At 39.7% G+C, this 16594-nt stretch overlaps 1 protein-coding gene across 3 annotated transcripts in view; it reads left to right on the top strand.

Moving 5' to 3' along the window:
• Window positions 1-3666: 3666 nt before the first annotated feature.
• Window positions 3667-16594, top strand: part of LOC100562825 (charged multivesicular body protein 3) — a 42249-nt gene continuing 29321 nt past the window's right edge. The window contains exons 1-3 of one of the 3 annotated variants that reach the window (XM_008113112.3): window positions 3667-3815; window positions 4499-4773; window positions 12352-12491. In XM_008113112.3, coding sequence (XP_008111319.1) covers window positions 4548-4773; window positions 12352-12491 — 366 coding nt within the window. In that variant the 5' untranslated portion in view covers window positions 3667-3815; window positions 4499-4547. Of the gene's footprint in view, window positions 3816-3878; window positions 4774-12351; window positions 12492-16594 lie in introns of those variants that run through there. The other 2 variants (XM_062983956.1, XM_003222373.4) reach the window with 2 other exon arrangements.

The following is a 16594-nucleotide window of genomic DNA, read 5'->3' as shown; positions in this document are numbered from 1 at the left end:
TAAAATCCCACATTATCTGCTTTGAACTGGGTTACAGTTCAATGTGGACTTAGTGCCCTTCCACACAGCCATATAACGCAGAATATCAAAGCGGAAAATCCCACAATATCTGCTTTGAACTGCGTTATCTGAGTCCACACTACCATATATTCCAATTCAAAGTAGAAAATGTGTGGTTTTATTCAGCTGTGTGGAAGGGGCCCCAGAATATCAAGGCAGATAATCCACAATATCTGCTTTGAACTAGGTTGTCGGAGCCCACACTGCAATATAATCTAGTTCAATGTGGATTTTATACAACTGTGTGGAAGGAGCCCCAGTTCAAAGTAGATATTGTGGATTATCTGCCTTGATATTCTGGTTTATATGGCTGCGTGGAAGGCAGCCTTATTTATGGCAATAAAATGCATCATTTGGAAGACCAATGATAAGACTATCCAGCTATCCAAGATGAGAGCGCTTCAGCCCTAGAAACAAACTTTGTGTACTTTTCCACTTTCTTACAAAACCAAACATGTTTGTTACTTTTCTTTTTAACTTAAACTGCTGTGGTGCTTCTTGCCAAGTAAAATGTAGGTGCTTACTTTAAATAAGTGTTTAATCCACTATTTTGAGAGCCTAAGCTTTGACCCAGATGACTAGGATAGTTGAATAACTAGATAAGACTTTATACTACCTACCACTATAACAGAGTTCTGGTACAGTACAAGTGCATAGGTGTATAAGGCTGCAATCTTATACTCAGTTTCCCGCAAAAAGCCCTAATGAGTTTAGGTTACAGTACTTTTCAGTAGATATATGTATTATCTCACTGTAAAGTGAGACAGTTGGGAACAATTCCAAATAGGGCTTGAGCCAGCATAATATAATTGTTTGAGTGTTGCACAGCACCATTGAAGACAAAGGTTCGATTCTACATGCAGTGATGGGAATCCACTGGATCACCTTGGGTGAGTCACACTCTCTCGAGGCTTTTACACACAGCCATATAACCCAGGATATCAAGGCAGGTAATCCACAATGTATCTGCTTTGAACTGGGACATCTGAATCCACACTGTCATATAATCCAGTTCAATGTGGATTTTATACAGCTGTGGAAGGGGCCTCTACCTCAGAGGAAGGCAAAGCAAAGCTCCCTCTGAATAAATCTTGTCAAGAAAAGCCCATGATAGGGTTGCCTTAAGGTTGCTGTAAGTCAGAAATGACTCAAAGGCGTACAAGAACACATTTCTGGGAAAAGGTAATCCGTGGCCACACAGCCATATAACCCAGAATATCTGAGTATGCACTGCCATATACTTGTAGTTCAATGTGGATTGTATTCAGCTGTGTGGAAAGCAGATGCTGGATGGCCATCTGTCGGGTGCTTTGAATGTGGTTTTCGTGCTTCTTGGCAGGGGGTTGCACTGGATGGCCCACGAGGTCTCTTCCAACTCTGTGATTCTATGAACCCCATAGGATACAAGAGACTGCTGACAGTTGGACAATGAAACAGAACGGGAATCTTTTGATGGTTCCCATTCCAGTTTTTCAGTGATAAACATGGGAGTAAAGTGTGATAAGAAGTAGGAGCTCTGAGCACGATCGCTAGCCATTCAGGACATTTCTGCCTCTTTTCAACCCCATGTGATGAGCTTCGTGCCTCTCCATGATTGAAAAGAGGTTGCAATGTCCTACTAGGAGGAAATTTCCCAATATGATGAGATTGATTGCTGAGGTTTCCTCCTTTCAGGACACGTCTGCCTCTTTCCAACCACGGAAAGCTATGCATGATGGCTTGAAGTAATTAATTTATGTGATGAGCTCTTTGCCTCTCCATGCTTGAAAAGAGGCTGAAGTGTCCTACAAGGGGGGAATTTATTTATTTACCCTATTTGTACCCCACCTTTCTTTACCCCAGAGAGGACTCAAGGCGGCTTACACATGGCACTTGTTCAATGCCTTAGGAGCACATATCAAACATAAGTTTAAAATATTTATTTATTTATTATTTATTTACAGCATTTATATTCCGCCCTTCTCACCCCGAAGGGGACTCAGGGCGGATCACATTGCACACATAAATGCAAACATTCAATGCCATAACATATAACAGAGACAGAGACAAGACGCAGGCAAGGGCTGGCCTCAAACTCATGACCTCTTGGTCAGAGTGATTTGTTGCAGCTGGCTTGCTTTCCAGCCTGCGCCACAGCCCGGCCCATTGTATGAATTTTAATTTACAAATTACAAATTTACAAATTAAAATTCATTAATGACATTAAAACCTTACAATAAATTAAAATCACATCATCCAAAAATCATAGTCTAAAGCCATTTCATAGTCATTGTATATATTACACATCTATTATTGCACTGAGCTCTTATCCAAAAGCTTGATCCCAGAGCCAGGTCTTCACTTTCCTTCTGAAGGCTAGGAGGGAGGGGTCCAATCTTATATTGCTAGGGAGGGAGTTCCACAGTCACCGTCTCTCATCGCTGCCAGCCGTGCTTGCAAAACAGGCGGGATTGAGAGCACGGCCTCCCCGGATTTATTTACTTATTTGCTATATTTTGACTCCACCCTTCTCGCCCCAGAGGAGACTCAGGCCGGCTTACAACATGGTAATAATTCAATGCCGCTTAAAACAATTAGAATGATGATCTTAATCTTCGATGTAGTTTATAAGGGAAGATATGTTCGAACAGGTAAGCTGGGCCAGAACCGTTTAGGGCTTTATAAGCTAAAGCCAGTACTTTGAATTGTGCTCAGTAGCAGACTGGCAGTCAGTGGAACTAGCGCAACAGGGAAGTTGTGTGCTCCCTGTACGCTGCTCCGGTGATCAGTCTGGCTGCCGCCTGTTGGACCAATTGAAGCTTCCGAAGTCTTCAAAGGCAAACCCACATAGAGCATGTGGCAGTAATCTATACTGCAATTCCTCAATGTGATGAGGTTTGGAGTTTCTTCCTTTCAGGAGCCCCGGTGGCGAAGTGCGTTAAAGTGCTGAGCTGCTGAACTTGCAGACCGAAAGGTTCCAGGTTCAAACCCCAGGAGCAGCGTGAGCAGCTGCTGTTAGCTCCAGCTCCTGCCAACCTAAGCAGTTTGAAAACATGCCAATGTGAATAGATCAATAGGTACTGCTCCGGCAGGAAGGTAAAGGCGCTCCATGCAGTCATGCCGGCCACATGACCTTGGAGGTGTCTACGGACAACGCCGGCTCTTCGGCTTAGAAATGGAGATGAGCACCAACCCCCAGAGTCAGACATGACTGGACTTAACGTCAGGGGAAACCTTTACCTTTACCTTTACCTTTCAGGACACTTCTGCCTCTTTTCAACCACAAAGAGCTATGCATGACTGCCAGAAGTAGTTTAACTCATATGATGAGCTCCATGCCTCTCCATGCTTGAAAAGAGGCTGAAGCTTTCTGCAACTGGGAAATTTCTCAATGTGATAAAGTTCAGGAGTGCATCTCTATGTAGTAGAAGGAATGCAGTTGAACTCCACTTTGACTGCCTTGGCTCAATGCTAGAGAACCCTGGGCTTTGTTGTTTGCTGAGACTCCAGCACTCCTTGGCAGAGAAAGCTCAAGGCGTAGCAGAACTAGATCTCCTAGGATTCCCTAGCATTGAGCCAGGGCAGCTCAAGGAGTGTCACAAACTGCATCCATTCAGCCTTCTCTGGCTCCTCCCCCTTTCCCTCTTCGCTCAATGGAAGGGGCGGGGCTTGAAGGAAGAAGGCAGAGTTGCCGGAAGCGCGTCCGAAGGCAGCCAGGCAACTCGAGGGAGGCGGCGGCCTGCGGCCTGAGGAGACTTTGAAATATGAGGGAGCAGGTAGACTAACAAAAGCCTGGGCGGTGGGGAGTCAATTTTCTGGGGGCTCCCATTCCAAGAATTCCCATTCTGGGAAGGGGAGTTTCCAGAAAAGGGACTCCCCTCCGTCTCTAGAACAAAACTCTTCCGTGAGACGCGACTGCGGCCTTCCTTTTTTACCCCTCACGCCTTTTCCTGAGGCTGCGGCCTTGTTTGCCCCCCCCCCTCGCCACTCCTCCCTCCTCCCCTCTCTGCTTGTCGCCGGCAATAGACGTCACTTGTTGTGTCTTCTCCGACTGGGGCCCTGCGACGGCGAAGGCGACGGGTCTCTGGTCTCTCTCTCTCTCTTCAGGAGCCCTCCTTTCCCTCCGCATCTTCTCCCCTCAGAGTTTCCCCTCGTTCTAACCGCTCCTCCCCATTCAAAAACAAACTCCCTCTTCTCTCAGGGTCCACACGTCACCTCCCGCTTTCATCCCGCTACTAGAGTTCTCTTTCGTTTGGCAAGGCCTCTTGGAGGAACTTATTCGCATTTTTGTTCCTGCCCACACCCCCAGTGGGTCTGAAATGTCCCCAAGCCTTTTCTGCTTAGTTTTCCCTGTTAGGGTCTCCTTTTAAAAAGAGACCCTGGCTGTTGTTATGAATGCTTTCCACTCTTTGTCTCCTTCTTCTCCATCCGGACATTTCTTTCTCTATCTCTTTTGTAGGATTGATTGACTCTCCCCAGAGAGTCAAGAGAGAAAACCTCCAGCCAAGATGTGGCTCAAGTTGTTTTTCTTGCTGCTGTATTTTTTGGTCCTCTTCATTCTAGCCAGGTTTTTTGAGGCTATTGTATGGTATGAGACAGGCTTCTTTGCCACGCAGTTGGTGGACCCCGTGGCCCTGAGCTTCAAGAAGCTGAAAACCATCCTGGAGTGCCGGGGGCTTGGCTATTCTGGGCTTCTAGAGAAGAAGGATGTCAGAGAGCTGGTTGAGAAGTCAGGTAAGGAAATACCCATTTCTCAGTGTTCTGCTCTTTTCCCCTTTTTATTCCTTCTCTGGTCCCTTCTACACTACCATATAAAATCCAGATTATCTGATTTAAACCGGATTATATAGCAGTGTAGACTCAGATAATCCATTTCAAAGCAGATAACCTGGAGTATCTGCTTTGATAATCTAGACTTGACATACTCCTTGACATCATTTTGCGACATAATATTTCAGTTTTTCAGCAAAGAGAAAATTAAACCAACCTCTTACAAAAGATACGGACACATACATAAATTGTAATAAAATATATGGAGATACAACATGTCTTACAAAAACTTTTCATGTATATTTTTTAAATATATTATTTGTAAGATAATATCTATGCCCAAGATTTGTGTCATTTAAGAATAACAGTATATGAATAATACTAATATTAGAGTCTCCTCCTCTGGAGGTTTTTAAGCAGAGGTTGGATGGCCATCTATCAAGGTGCTGTGTGTTTTCCTGCATGGCAGGAGGTTGGACTGGATGGACCTTATGTTCTTTGCCAACTCTATGATTTTATTCTATAATTAATAACATTACTAATACAAATCAGCACCTTTCTTGCGTAAACATGTATGCAAGTTGGTATCACTTATTTCACACAGACTCTGAGGTTTTTTGTTACATTTGTGCAACGCCTACACACTGCAGCCAACACACTAATGTCTCGCGACATTTAGTTTGGACAGCTCTGTTATAAAGTGTTAGTGCACTTGGCAAAAAGAGCAGAAAAATCCTGAAACTCAGCAGGCATGGTGTACCATTTTGAAATAAGTAAGATCTGTAGGTGAGTGGGTGGTAAGGCTATTAAGGCCAGCATGTAAAACTACTTAACTGTATCAGAATACGCACAATTGCTTTTATCACATAATATCAGGTACTTGAAGACAGCTCGGTAGGGAGTAATGCTAAATTAAGATTCCCAGTAATAGCAGGAATGACCTCCAAAGTTAAAATGCATCCAGATTCTTCATGGAGAATTGCTGGAATATGGCTGGCAAAGAACACATCCAGCACATTAGTGCAGGGAAAAAATATTTTTTCCATGTGCAGATGAAAATGATCAAGGAGTATGACAACATCATCTCGTGTTATCTGAATGGCACCAGTAAAAATTATAAAATAAAATGTATAACCTGCTCTAAACCTTACAGTGATTACTGTTTTTTTATTTTGTGTCAAAAGCATTGCATAATAAAAAAAAGTTTTTAAATGATGAAATAAAGAAAACACAAACAGCTAAATAGTTTTAGACCAAAAGCAGGCATCATTACTGTTTCTCATCTTCATTATTGCCTTTGATTTTGGTTTCTGCTCAGAAAATGTAACCATTATGCTAAGCCTAAGTACATTATAAGGCTACTTGCAGCCTAATTACTTCCACGTTTACTTGCAATTTACAGTAGATCTTGTTGACCTCCATATATAAGTAAGTGTGCACAAGGCTGAACTTTTCCAGTGCAGATTTCAGCATATTTGCACAGAAGTGGGTCTTGCTCAGTAGTAAGTAAGATACGTCATCTCAGTATAGTTCCGTACAATTAGGATATATAAGCATTTTTAGAGAAACTACATTTAACAGTTTCCTTGGTCATTAAGATTTGTTTGCAAAGTGAGGTGTGTCAGAGGTGTAGCTGTTTAAACATCTTCCTGAAATCCTCTCCTAAGCATACTTTCAAATTGACTGTAGACACTTAAGTGTAATAAATCGATGCCTACAAATGTAATAATAGTTTGGTCATGTAAATGTTTGCCTACCAACAGTAATAGATGAGATAAATTAATCTGACTGACTAATGACTTTGTGTCCCTGGATGCACTGAGCTGTTAAAAAAGCATGCAAGTATAAAGATTCTCTGTCTGTACATACTATAATTCCTGCAAATTTGAATTGTGTAAATAGCAATCCTGGCTCTCAGCTTCTGCATACTTCTTGGGTGATTTAATCCTTTGATTAGGAACACAAGAAAGTGCCCTATGTTGAACCAGGCCATTGGTCTATCTTTCACAGTAGGATTGCCACTTTCTAGAAAGTTGGAGAAATGGAAATTGGTCAGGGGAACTGTTCAGATTCTTGAACCGGTTTGAGACCACCTTCTGTGGTTAATGTAATCACCTTCCTGGCCTCAAACTTATTGCAATCCTATCAGTTTAATCATCAACACAGCAAAACCAGTTTTTCTCTAATCAATTCCAGAGGACCTATACTAGGTAGTTAGTATGTGCCCCTCCTTCCCCCTCTGCCACTTTCTATATTACCTGAAACCTTGCTCTGGAGGGTTTTCTAATCAATTCTGAAGGCACAGCACGTTTGTAACGAAGTTGGGGCTCCGTGTTCTTCTGGAGTGGGCACTTTTGCCACCCTTTGTTCATAGTGGCTTTTCATGCTAAAACAGTAGCAGGCTACAACACAGTAGCAGGCTGAGGTAATGTGACTTTCTATGGCCACCTAGTGGGTTCAATTGCTGACCAAGGATTTAAATCCTGGCATCCAATGCAATACTCAAGTAAACATAGTCTCTAGGTGTTCTCCATTTTGATGTCTATCTTCCCAAACATGTAGTAATTGCACACTTAAAAGAACAGCAAGCCTACCTTCAGAACTTATATAGTTATCCTTAACAGTCATTGGACTGAGGTTCTATACTTACTTTTATCAGAGTAAACTCTTTTGGACTGAATGAGATTACTTCTGAGTGGGCCTGTATAGGCATTAGGATGTGTGATCAATACAAAAATATTTCAAAAGTCACTTCAATATTAGGAGGCACCAGGGTTTCGTTTCTAAAGTATAGTTAGAAAAAATTCATTACTATAATGAGAGTAACGAAATTTTGTTACTTTTTCGTTATAGTAATTGAGCAAATGGGGAAACTTCAGGGGCTCATTTCCCCCCAATTATTACAGCTTTTGGGGTGAAACTTGCTACAATGGTAGAATACATTTACCACTGTTCGCCTATCAAAGTTTTTATAAACAGCATTGTTTAAAAAAACTACAAGAGCTATCTCCTTAAATTTTCTATACAATGACACAAGATAACAGGGGGTCATTCCCTCCAAATATCTATACATCTACTGATTTTACAGATTTTTTTAATTTTGACATAAACTTTTTTTTAAACCCACAACACCTATCACATTTAATGTCTCTCGTATTAACCAATTCTATTTAGGGATTTCTTCCCAGCCCAGCACAGAGATTTACTTAATAGAAATATCAGTCAGTCCTCTCCTTTGCAGATTCAACAATTATTGAAACTCTGGCTGGCTGATGCTACTGAGGGAAATTATCCCCTGGTCTGATTGGGGCTTTCTGATTCTGAGCAGAATTCTGGGAAATATAGTTTAGGACAGGGCCTTTTGAATTTTCTGTCATAGGGCTCCTCGCCTTCCCAAACTACATTTGCCAGAATTCTGTGCTTTCTCAGTCTCTTTCACAGCGAACTCTGCTTTCTCCCTGCTGCTTCCCTTTCCTAATGGCAAGAGGCCATTAATTTACAGAGAAAATGCAGGGTTTTTTTTCCGGCTTTGCTTCACTTCCTTGTGCTGAAAATGAATGTGACTTTGGGAGGCTTCTGAGATTTACAAAATTCAAACAAAAAAGTAATTTGTTTGGGTAATTTTTTATTTTTAAGTTTTTGGCACGGGCCTTGCTCACGCAACAGGGATATTATCATGTTGTAAGTACAAATTTACTATATTTGATATGACTTGTGACAACTAACAAAAATTGCACACACCTAATAGGCATGCACTGGCAGTTCCTTAAAGATATGCTGAATACCCTGGAAAATTGTGATATAGAGCATTAGTGTTAATCCACTTGAGTTGTAGGCAAGTCCATACAAGAATTCTGAAATAAAACTAATCTCAGAATTAGAGGATCAAATGCAGAATAGCTCCTTTTGTGGAACATGTTAAGCTGTGAAGTGGGTTCAAGGAGTGAGTCAGAGAACAAGTGATATAATTTAGATAAAGCAAAAAGGCCTAGTATGTAAAATAACAGAGACAATTCATAAGAGGTAAAGGTAAAGGTTTCCCCTGACGTTAAGTCCAGTCATGTCTGACTCTGGGGGTTGGTGCTCATCTCCATTTCTAAGCCGAAGAGCCGGCGTTGTCCGTAGACACCTCCAAGGTCATGTGGCCGGCATGACTGCATGGAGCACTGTTACCTTCCTGCCGGAGCGGTACCTATTGATCTATTCACATTGGCATGTTTTCGAACTGCTAGGTTGGCAGGAGCTGGAGCTAACAGCGGGCGCTCATTCCGCTCCCGGGGCTTGAACCTGGGACCTTTCGGTCTGCAGCTCAGTGCTTTAACGCACTTTACCACCGGGGCTCCTGAGACAATTCATACAAAATTAAATTGAACCTAAAACTAAATCTAGCAGAAAGGGTGCTGAAGTATTGGGCACTTGAAATACATTAACTTAGATGTAAAGGTAGCGGAAGATGTCTTTTCAGACATTGGATGGAGCTATAAGAAGATATGTGGATTGAAATAGAAGAGTCACATTGTTATTTCTGTAGAAAATATATTTACTCGAGACTACATTGAGCCATCAAATCTAATACGCACCTCAATTTTCAAAACCCTGAAACAAAAAGTATTTGTTGGTGAATATAATGCACAGTGGCAAAAAGTACACTCTTTATAATTTGGCCAAAAAGGTGTGCATTACAGTTGCTGCATGCTTAGAATTCCTTCTTTAAAAACAAATATGTTAGAGCACTAAAGCTTCCAACAATGAAAAATTAAATCTTGGAGTGCATGTATACTGTAGAATGAATCCACTTTAACTTCTCCTGCTCAGTAGTATGAAATCATGTGGTTTTCTCTGCAAAATAATGCTGATGACTCACCAACTACAAATACCAGCATTCATAGCATTGAGAAGTGGCCATTCAAATTGAGGTGACATCCCTTAAACAGGAGTTCCAGGTGCTTCTGAAGCAGCTTCCCCATTTGCTTTGGCTCAGCACTAAGATTACTATATTATGTGACTAATGTGCACCCTAATTTTGGTAAGGTAATTTAGCCTAAAAATAGGGTATAGCCCAGTATTTCAACATCCATCTATGCTGGTGTCTTTTTCAGCAGCAACAACAACCAAAGAGCACTGTAACTCACCAAAAGCTTAATGTTTTCAAAATGTTCAACGAATAACAAACAATTAAGCAGTCTCTGCCTGTAGACCCGTCATATACTGTACTGTATATACTCTCTGTAGAGGGGAAAATGGGATAGGGACAACAGCATTGCTGCATTCTTTGGTTGATAAATGAGGCAGATTTGGTCTTTCCCTTGCAATGACTTTGCTAAGAGGTGGTGGGAACAATCTCTCGGTTGCCCTGGATTCACTGCCAAATGAAAAAAGCCAGAGTATACTATTGCAGGAATAGCTTTGGTGGAACCCATGAAGCTCTGGCTGTGCATTACTTCTTTGGGCTCAATTTTAATCAATGTTTTCCATATGGCCTGCACTCGTGCATCTTACAAAAGAAAGACCAAAAAAACCAAAAGCCCTCATGTTGGGGTAAGATATTCAGTCACGTAGGTACTCTAACTCTTTTTGCTGCTGAACACACTTCACCTGGGATTTATCCACTTGACATTTATAACATGTACATTTGCCCTTCCATATTCCTGAATTTTGAATAGTTTCCATTCATAGTTTGAAATTTATTTTTAATCCCAAAAAGCAAACCTTGATTTTGCCATTTTATATAAGAGACAACATATCATTGTGCCTCTGTGTATGGGACTTGGGTTGATCCTGGAATCAAATCCCAGTAAAAACCAAAGCTACTGTAATTGAATAGCTCAGATTAATAGGCATGTAAGAACTGATTCGAGTTGTTAATCCCAGCTACTGTAATCACTTTGAACAATTGGAACTTACATAAATATTGATTTACCAAGTTCCCATTGATGCACTGGGTCTGCTCTGATTAGAACTAACAAGCACCTTTTTATAATAATATTTTTATATTACGTGCTTTTTACTGTCTTGTACATCTATATTTTATGACATTTATAATAATACTAATATTGAACTTAGTTTTCAAGGTTATAGTCCTTAAATAGTCAAAACAACACTGTATATTTTAAAAGTAGGGAGTAGCTAAAGGTTCAGGAAATTTTAAGGATTTTGTGGATGTTAACTGTTTTCAAGTTGACTAATAGCAACCTGATGAAAAAGGAACCTCCAAGTTACCATGTTACTACAGTAATAGAAAAATGCTCTCAACATTTTGATATCAGTGAGTTTCTTCTTTTTGTGAACCTGTCTAATCAGCATTTATAGATTGTATTGCTTTTCATGAAAGGAAGGATTTATTTCTTGGTAGGGAAGGAGTGATATGGAACCTGTATACAGAAAAAATGGCTAGTTGTGAATGTTGCAAAGTTGAATCAAAGCAAAGATAGTGCTTCCTACTCCCAATGGGCTTGAGTAATATGGACTAGTAATAATTTTATTGCTGTCAACCAATTAGACAAAAATATGGACTAGTACAGTTGTTTCATAGGATTTTTAGATGGATCAGGTACACCTAGCAGACACAGGCTGAAAAAGATGGTACAACTGGACATTTCTGAAGTTATATATTATCCTTTGACCATATTTATTTAAGAAATGAACATTCTCCATGGACCTCCATTGAAACCTATGTCATTTTGGATGACACATAGTAACTCAGTCCTGGGGATTTTTGGTCAGGTTTTACTGGACTGACTGTATAACTATATTTGCATTATGCACAACAGTGTGTGACTTATTATATGAAAAAACAATAAAATGTTTTTTTTTTTAAATCGAGACATCTGAGGTTATGCTGCTGGACCTCTGTAATTCACAGATAGCAGGAAAACTAGCAGTGACATCTTTATTAATGAACTGTGGGATTTCTTACAATGTCTTGCCTAATCATAGTTTATATGTATATTCTGTATTCAAGCATTTAATTCACTTTACATACAGTATCTCTGATCATTACTAACATTGCAAACTATTAATATTTCGGTACTAGGGGACACTCTGTTTCAATTCATGCCTCAAGTGGGATTTGCATTTTGGACTTTCATACCTACCTGTAAATACCTCTATGAAGCCTTTTGATGACTTCTCATGTGTAATGTAGAAAACAAATAATTTTATTGCTTTACCTGGTATTGCTTGGTCTTTCACAGATAGTTATATTTTACAAAAGGCAATTTTCCCTACATGCTGCCTGTAAAGCTTTTGATTTATTTTATGTAAACATATTTAAAAACCCACTAAAACAAAATTTTCAACACAGTTGGGATGAATATTTTAAGTAATCATCTTTCAAATGACATTTCAATCAATGTAAAAAAGTAATAACAGTCTCAGTTACTTTTGGTTTTTCATAACAGGGAGCAACATATCGTTATGAGTCTAATTTGTTTAGCTCTTGAAAAAGCAATTTATAATCTCAGCCAACACCTCATCTGCCTCTTTGACCTTTAGAGATCAGTATAATTGTTGATTCTTTTTTCTTTTCTTTTTTTTACTCAGGAGATCTCATGGAGGGTGAACTTTACTCGGCCCTCAAGGAAGAGGAAGCTTCTGAATCTGTTTCTAGCACAAACTTCAGTGGTGAAATGCACTTTTATGAGTTGGTAGAAGATACAAAGGATGGCATCTGGCTAGTACAGGTATATTCATTTTGAAAGTAAAAACAATCTGAATCAGAATTATATGGCATTGAATTGTTGCCTATCTGTAAGGCCGCTCTGAGTCCTCTTCAGGGTGAGAAGGGCAGGATATAAATATGGTAAATAAATCAGTTTATGCTGAAGCTGTATGCTCAGCTGGAGGGATACGGTATGAATGAAATGCTCTGAGCTTTTTTACATAACACTGTAACACGATTTTTGTTTTCTAATTGGTTCTTTCAAAGAAACATGGACAAAGTTATCAAACTGCAAAAACTTTGTTTTTCAGACATCCTACAGCACATTTTGCTATAGTTTTTCAATGAATATCTCATAGAGTCTCAACATAGTTTGTGACAGCCACAAAAGAAGTTTCTGGAGTACAACAACTACAATTAAACAGGAAATAAGACTTTCAAACCAGGAACAGAAAATGTTTCAAATTTTGTTACATAGTGTAATTGCAGGATGAATTCCCCAGTCCTAAACTTATTAACTGGGAAGATTATCCATTTACCCACAATCCCATGTGGATGTGCTTATGATTGGACCACAGGAGTAATGATTTCCATTTGAATCAGTACGTGCTCTTCATTTTTGTGTCTCTTATCAAGCTGTTACTAGCAAAATCAGTAATACGTCCCATTTGATCTCATGACTTTTATTCCCAAGTAAAAGTATGCAGATGCATTCAGACTCTTTATTAGTTGAATCCAAGGATGGCATCATGCAACCCATAGGCATATTTTGTGGCTGAAGAGGATTTCCGCTACTATTGCCACAAACTTGGGAAAATCATTTATTTAGGGCATATCATATTTTTGTTGTGTTAAGTTTAATTTGAACTAGAAACTTGGTCATTGGAGCAGTGGATTCAAATTGTAGGAAAAGAAATCCCACCTAAACATTTAGAAGAACTTTGTAATGAAAAGGGCTGCTTGGCAGTGTAATACACTGCTTTGGCGTGGGGGGTGGGTGGGTCTCGTCGTTTTAAAGGACTTATGCAATCACCAGGAAATCCTGGGATTGGAAAAATTTCACTCTCCAACTTGTGGAGTTTGGATACTTGTGATTGGAGCTATTAATTGTTCTTTTTCCTACAGTTTGCTTTTGCTGTTTGTGCTCCATTGTACTCTCCTAATTATGCTTTTTTCTTAGAATCATTCTTTACCATCTTTTTCCTTCCTAAAAATGTATAAGGCGTGATTATAGCCAGAAAAGTTCCCATTGCTATGGATTTGTGTTCCTTTACTTTTAGTCTGCTTGGAGATGCCTGCCTATGAGAGATTACAGGGTAATGGACATTCGTTATAGAATCTCAGTTCTGTTACCCATCCATGTGAACAGAAATGGGCACATGGTACTTAGATATTTGATCCACTAGGGGAGCATTCTGGCAGTACCAGGAATCCCCAAACGTTTTAATTGGAGAGCCAGTTCACGGTCCCTCTGCTTGTGGGGGAGGGAGGGATTTTAATAGTATGCAGGTGCCACACACTCTGCTTTATACTTTTTCTTTCTCCCAATCTTTTCTCCCATTTTGAAGCTGCTGTTCCAGGCTGACCGAAGTCCTGAATAACAGTACCACTCATAGGACAGGGTGGGGATATATGTTGTGGAAGTTCAAATTTTTGGTGCTGTTTTATTAGTGGCACCATTATGCATAGGTTATACTGTTCTGTTGAAATGAATTTTAATGCTCTCTTCCATGCACTAAGTAGCAGAATCTCTTTGATACCAGTGTTTTGCTGTAATTCACTATATGGCACATTGCTATTCAGGTTGTTTAAAAATTAAAGTTAGTAGCATCTTCCAATTCTAAATAGCTTAAAGATAATGCCCTTTTCCAGAAAGTATACAAAGTAAAAATCCAGAAGAGTGGAAATTACTACGAAGTCTTGACTACTTAATAGTGTGTAGTTTGAATATTGTTGCTTCCTAAGAGAATGATCAGGTACAGGTAACAGAAATACAAAGCACTTGTTCCCATTTATAAATAATGCATCTATGCTAGAAAACTTTGCTCAGTGCTAATGATCAAAATGCAGTTGTATTTAGTTCACACAATGTCAGCTGAGCACACTGCAAACTGATAGATATCCTGGATGTCAGCATCTAGGCAGTAAAATCAAACTCTGTTTATTTAACTTTTTAATATAGAGTCTCACTTATCCAACATAAACGGGCCGGCAGAACGTTGGATAAGCGAATATGTTGGATAATAAGGAGAGATTAAGGAGAAGCCTATTAAACATCAAATTAGGTTATGATTTTAACAAATTAAGTACCAAAACATCATGTTATACAAAAAATTTGACAGAAAACGTAGTTCAATATGCAGTAATGCTACGTAGTAATCACTGTATTTACAAATTTAGCACCAAAATATCACGATGTAATAATAATAATAATATTAACTTAATTTTTATACCCCGCCCCATCTCCCCGAAGGGACTCGGGGCGGCTTACATGGGGCCTGGCTCGATAAAACAAACAAATAACAGTAACAAAGCAATAAAACAATTATCCCAGTAAAAAACATCAACATCAATAAAAACAATCATTAAAATCAAGAAGCAGGATACAGTATTAAAAACAGGAGATGTATTGAAAACATTGACTACAAAAATGAGTTGGATAATCCAGAATGTTGGATAAGTGAATATTGGATAAGTGAGTCTCTACTGTAATATTAAAACAGACTGTGTGTTGGATATTTTTTGTTCTGAAGAGAGAGATGTTTGGGGCTTCCCTTAATTATACTAGTTTACTGTATGCTGTTCTAGCTCATATTCCCTATTTCTGTTTGGCTGTCTTCATGGAACAAAGGTGCCAATTCATCTTTGAGGATGCTTTGCAAGGTTGGGACTAGCATCTCTCTGCATCAGATGGGAGATCTGAAATGTGGGGCTGAGATAATTTGTCTGCCATTTAGCATATAGTCACATGAGGGATTCCTAAAATAGTCAGAGTATGTAGAAACTGCAGTGCACAGTGAGTCATGCATGATCAATCGTGGCATTTAAAATTGCCTGTCAGGCAAAACAAACTCCTCTCTCTCTTCTTCCCTCATGCTTCTATCAATCCTCATTCCCCAAATGGCTTATCCTCCTCATACATATTAATGCTGTACTAAGGGACAGTTAAGATACAATCTGCAGTCAGTCTTGGGTTTTGATGCTCTTCTCTATTTTCTGTGGGCAGTCTCCAGAGGAGATCACAAGGGGCCCACTTTGTGGTTTTAACCTAGAGGTGGGAGCCTTTAATTTTTTACTGAGGCTCTCGTCCTCTCAGAGGTCATGTCACACCGGTAACAGATAAATCATTTCCCACAGTTTGTCCCTCAAGATCACCACCACCTGTCTCTGTCTATTACAGTGATTCTCAACCTATGGGTCCCCAGGTGTTTTGGCCTATAACTCCCAGAAATCCCAGCCAGTTTACCAGCTATATTAGGATTTCTGGGAGTTGAATGCCAAAACATCTAGGTTGAGAACCACTGATCTATCATTTTTTTGAGGAAGGGAAACAATAGGGTATTAATTGTACCAGGAGCTTTTCTGGTACAAATGGACAAACCATCAAACATACATATGTACTTTGACTTCCAGGCAGAGAGATAGATGACATAAATTAATTGAATATTGTTGTCTCTTTTTAAGAATTACCCCCAATGTTTGCTTCCTTGTTTCTACTACCTGGCTTTCTATACAAACCCTATCCAAGGTAGCAGTAACCACAATGTTTAACTAGGGAGTTGGCCACTGCTCTAGGAAGAACCTGTCTTCACCGCCCCACCCAGAGGACTGCTCCTGTGCATTGTTGGTAACTTAGAAATGACATATTTCAGCCATGGAGGGTGAAGGACACATAGAAAGGGATTGGGGCATACACAGTCCAGGATTTTTCAGCTGTTCTGGCTTTTTGATATGATTGCATTTTGCTAGTTTGTGCTGTTTATGACATTATTGTTCCTCTAAGTTTGGAATTACAAACATTTGCAGTCAGGTTGAAAACAGAATTTTTATCCTAGTTGATCCAGTTTATACAGTCATTTACTTAGTGGCTTTGACACAAGCAGTTATACGTAAAAAAGGAGTGTA

This window comes from Anolis carolinensis, chromosome 6 (assembly GCF_035594765.1).
Source record: "Anolis carolinensis isolate JA03-04 chromosome 6, rAnoCar3.1.pri, whole genome shotgun sequence".
Lineage (NCBI taxonomy): Eukaryota > Metazoa > Chordata > Lepidosauria > Squamata > Dactyloidae > Anolis > Anolis carolinensis.
The sequence above is the reverse complement of the archived record's forward strand: the minus strand, read 5'-3'. Positions and strand labels throughout refer to the sequence as shown.